At 33.5% G+C, this 5,362-nt stretch overlaps 1 protein-coding gene across 1 annotated transcript; it reads right to left on the bottom strand.

Moving 5' to 3' along the window:
- Positions 1 to 477: 477 nt before the first annotated feature.
- Positions 478 to 3,713, bottom strand: LOC132559360 (small ribosomal subunit protein bS21m-like). The gene is made up of 2 exons (XM_060223970.1): positions 3,625 to 3,713; positions 478 to 910 (listed from the first exon to the last, which is right to left on the bottom strand). The coding sequence occupies exons 1-2, from the start codon at positions 3,711 to 3,713 to the stop codon at positions 730 to 732; spliced, it is 270 nt and encodes an 89-aa protein (XP_060079953.1). The 3' UTR covers positions 478 to 729.
- Positions 3,714 to 5,362: the final 1,649 nt, after the last annotated feature.

A 5,362-nucleotide genomic window follows, 5' to 3' on the forward strand; every position in this document is an offset into this window, starting at 1 on the left:
AATCTGACTTTTAAAGATACAATATAGACTGTCAACAGATAATCCCCAGGTTGTGTATAGGGGCGATTCCACTATCCAGACTATACAGTCATACATGTATACCTCTGTTGTATATTTTTAAGACGTATGCCAACCCAGAATGGATTTTTTTTATTATTATTATAATGTAGTATTTTATGATGTTTTTATACTTAAGGCCCACCTCCAGGGTCAAATTTGTCAATTAAAAGATAAGTGTTATTCAAATATTCTGTGTTCCTTTTTTTATTTATTTTTAATGGTTTTTAGCAGTTTTAAATGATTTCAACACCCATAGGAGGTAACACACAGGTTACAGGACATGCTATACACAAAAGTATTACATGAATGTATTAACTGAATAACAAGCCCATCAAGTAATGACTATTGATGTTATAAAGTTAATACAAAGATTATTTATTCATATCTTGGCTAAATAACAGAGAGAAATGTCTGAACTTTATTTCTAAATTTATTTTACACATTTCATCTACACAATCACCATACACGCATGTAATTCATTACTAGACAATATCCAATATATTTTTTGTCCTATCAGTTATTCTTCACAATTGTCCTGGCTCTTGATGTTACACCATACAATAATGCACTTCATTTCTCCCAAACACATGTGTCCATTGTTGATTTCACAAATCAAGCTAGACATTTCTTCTCCAGTTTGTCAAGTAGAAGTATAATGTTGATTTGGTGTCACCGTAGCCATGGATTTGGGCGATTCTTTTTTAATACAAGTTTTACTTTCCTCTCCATTTCTGCATTGTAAAGTCGCTTACATTTCTCATAGCTTAGTCTCTGTCGTTTCATACATGGTGGCTCGAAACCATTCTGCCTGTATCTGATCTGTTCCATCACTTTGTCCTCTCGCATTATCCTAAAACAAGAAGAAATTGAAAAAATTAATTTTTTATTTTTCATTTCCTGAAATAGAACCTTACTGTAATTTTTTTATATTGCATTTCCTAAGATTTTAAGAACAGAAAAATAGATTGTATTCATTGTTATCAAGTAAAGCACACATTTAAATATGTATCTGCGTCTTTGTGCAACATTTTAACAACAAATTGAGTAAAAAAAACAAAATAAAGAATACAAGTGATGAAGGAGTATATAATGAAGATTTCAGACGCACTGGTAGGAGACTTCAATAGAAAACAAAATTAGTCATAAAATATTTTATTGTACATATAACAAACTGCAGGTCCAAATTTAGCAATGATGATAAAAAAGTAAATCAATGTTTTATTTTCCTCAATAGTACTTAAACAATAACAGAAATAAGACCTGTCACAGTAAGGAGTGCAGGGTTTTCCATAATTTTGTTAGTAGTAGGCTGTGTAGTGAAAATAGGAGGCTGGCCTGCCGTGTACGTGTAGTCGTGTACAGAACATTATTAAGGAACTGGACTGGTGTAGACGGCCAAATGATCAAAGTAGCCGGTCAAATTGGCCGGCGACCGGCTCTTATGGAAAACCCTGGGAGGGATGTAGAAAAACTGGTACAAAAAGGAGAGATTTAGAAAAACTTGTACAGTAAGGAGAGATGTAGAAAAACTGGTACACTAAGGAGTGATGTAGTAAAACTGGTACAGTAAGGAGTGATGCAGAACTGTTACAGTAAAGAGTAATACAATGTGATTATTGAGGCATTACTGTTGTACATGTGTGAAACCAGAGATGAAAATGATATTGTACCAGCCAGGCCAACATAATATTGGTCTGTATGTGGCTAGCGGTATTGTAAAAGTAAAGTGACTTATCTCATACAACCATTGGAGAAAGAAAATGATAAAATTATCACCATAACTGAACATGAATGGGTGGACTGAATCACATACAGTTGTGTGACATATGATATGCAACTCTGATGATATCATTACCAGTACTACAAAGCTGACTCCGACAAATTTGACTGTCATCTGACTTTTTGGGGTGGTAACTTTATCAATACATTTACATACATTTAATATTCAAAGTTACTGCTGATAACCTTTGTAATGCCCTTTATCATTATACATGCTCATTCTTTTACACACTGAATATTTATGCATTTTAAAATGACTCTTTATTTTTTTATTGGTCCTTATGCCATTTTTTTCAAATTTTGAGTTTTTTTTAAACAGAATTTCAATAGAAAAAAACATAAGAATTTTGTACTTAGCAAATGATAAATGAATATTGAAAAAATTACTGAAGCAATAGGCTGTACCATGAAGCTAGTATGTAGGCAGACAAACTGAATATAGTTGTTACTTTTGTGTCTGTAAACTTTGAAATGGATAAGAAAAGCAACTGAATTTTTATAATGAAAAACTTCATATACAAGGATTTATTTTCTATTTTGTTTAGATAGTTAGGGATAGCGACAATTGAATTTAAATAAATTGAAAAACTGTCAAATGTAAAATTTACCGTAGTGCAATTTTAGTTATCACCCTGATAAACCTAAACAAAACAGAAAGCTAATCTTTAGACAAACTAAAACAAAGCAGAGATTGAAACATTGGCATTTCAACTTATTGTCTATGTACATTGTTAGTAGGTATTCTCTGATGTCATACTTTTAACAGGAGATAAACATGCAAATGATTTTCTGAAGTATACTGTTGACTTCATCTTATACACAACCTGTAACCTGACATGCTCAATATCCAAACATTATCAATAATCAGTAACTATTTTTAACAACTTATTTGTTACAGGTCAGTTCCAGTAAAATTCAAGGTTTAACATATTTGATAACTATATATTTCCAGAGTTATTTTTCCTTTGATTTTGATCAACATTGTACAATGTGTACATACTAGACCTAACAACCACTTGGATCAATGTTAACATTATTGTTTCATTCATTTATGAAACTGTTCCCATCTGGTTACAGCACCTGTTATATACCTCAATTTTGATCACCAAGCACTGTATGAAGTTGTATAAATATGTATTAATTTACTGTCAATACATTAAAAACTTTAAAAATATTCTAAGTTCAAGCATCTGGGTGACTGAGATTGATTTACCTCCCTTACATAAACACCTTGCTTTTCCTTGATTATGACAAGTTAAGAGTTACAACTTCATTAACAGATGTAAGAATCTTACATAATTTAAAGAATATTTTTATGGTTTACAGAATATATGAAGCCAATTTTGTTCCAAATCTGTAAAAGATTTTTAAACACTTCACGTGTTTTTTTTTTTTTTACTGAGAATGACCCTGCATTTAAGTAATTAACTGATTCCTCAAAGCAGTAACTATCCCTCAAATGCAGGACTTTTCTATTCCTGCACGTGTGAAATTAAAATATAGCACAGTATATTTCTATGCCCTGCGTCAATTTAATGCTTATGTTTCGGTAACCATCAAGTTCTTATTTAGGCGTTGCCTTTTTATATTATCATTATATTTCAATATTTATATAACTTTAGTGTTTAACGGCATGTGCAACATGCCTAAAGTGTAGGCTACAGTATTCTCACTGATGTACTGAAGTATCTTAAAATCATTTCTTTAACGGAAAGTTTTGTCTTTGCTGTTTAAAATTTTGTTTACGTCAAGTCAATTGCCTGAAATTAAATGTTATAGCCATACCTATGTAGAAGCAGTAAAGCAGTGTCTATGTCATTGTTTTTAACCAATACGGTCCTTGATATAAACTTGAAATGCTTTCCAGCCGACATGTTTGCTGTAACTCGGAATACATCTAAATTTTACTTCCTGCAGGGTCAGCTTTTAGGATTTATCGGTAGTTTCGTATTTTTACCTCGATTGCGCAGCTCACTTCCGTATGCAAAATTGATATGCCGCGAATTTTGAACCGAATGCAGTCAAATATTCTCTGTTGATGACCGTGGTAATGCATTTATTACAACGCTATGCTATTGCCAAATTCACGTTTTGCCTTATTTTATACACCTCATATTGTGTTTGATATTTTTCCACCAATGAAACGCGCCCACCCACATTTATTTGAATCTGGCATACATTTCGTCTTAGTTTTACCAGGGACGTATATACGTCTCTGGTTTTACTGTTTGACAGCACTGAAAATACATAGAATTTGGTTTCCATGAAAGGTGTTCTATACTGAACGTAATGGTATACCATACTGGAGCATGCCATTCTCACAATTTTCTACTTACTTGGTGTTTATCCACTTTAGCAGGTCGTTATTTTTTTCAGAATCTGATATACCCAACTTGTCCCAAGTCAGTGGTTTAGCATGCAAGTAAGTGACTCGATCAGTTTAGTCAAATGTAATCCTATTTAAGGTACTCTATCCACTTGTAAGATCGACACTTTGACTTAAAAATATTAAGAGAATGTTTTCTTGCATTGTATTTATTTCACCTTTTTTTGTTCGTCCTTAGACCTTATGTAACCCATGTGGTTTACGGAATCTGTATACATATTCCGGGCCTATACATACATCGTACCGATGTACCTGTGATGTCATAAAGTAATCGTGTCAAGTGATGTCCTGTGTACATGTGTATGTTTGGGAAATATATACGACGTAACCTATGACACTGACGACTAGTCATCACCAACGCACCCGGCATGCGTGTCACAGGCATTCCCGCCACTTATCCCCTAATACCACCCGGTCCCTAAACAACCTGTCGCTCGAGCTCTGACCATGCTAGCGAATGTGTTTACCATTGTATACCCCTGCAAAGGGAACTTGGATAGCGACTGCGGTGGGAGGTCTGGTAAGTGATATGTATGTGTGTGCTTGAACGTTGGGAGCGAGGTGCGTGAATCGATTTGGTGTGCCAGATGTTGTATGGTCCGTTTTGGTATCGTGATGTCTTTGTTTTGCCTTTGTAGGTTCCATCCTTATATATGATATAACGAACTGAAAACAAGAACCTCAGCGTGTGTTGTCTTTAACGACCCCGATGACATTTATTTCAGTTATCCATAGTGTTCATCCTGCCTGGAACCATCATGACCATGGATGACCATTTATTCTTTGGTAAAAAAAAAAAAAAAAACCACAATGGAAACAAACTTGTAGTAGTGTTATATCATTGTGACAAGTGAGCTGGCTGGTACCATTGACATGACTAAATTTATTAGAGATTCTGCATGGATAGCCTGATTGTGTGTATTTCATGTTTCTGTGTCACATATATATAATAATAATAAAATGGAGGAAACCCTATTTCATAACAATGGTATGTTAATTATATTCAAATTATTTTAGACACTCTACGATGTGTACATTCTATGTTATAAGGAAAGGGCATTATTAATACATACTTGTCTTTTGACAAGGAAATATTTAAACTGGAAAATGGAAAGGTCAACTGTGAAAAATTAAGAT

The sequence above is a fragment of the Ylistrum balloti genome, unplaced genomic scaffold, assembly GCF_031769215.1.
Source record: "Ylistrum balloti isolate Yb309-2 unplaced genomic scaffold, AGI_CSIRO_Ybal_v1 Utg370894, whole genome shotgun sequence".
Taxonomy (NCBI): domain Eukaryota; kingdom Metazoa; phylum Mollusca; class Bivalvia; order Pectinida; family Pectinidae; genus Ylistrum; species Ylistrum balloti.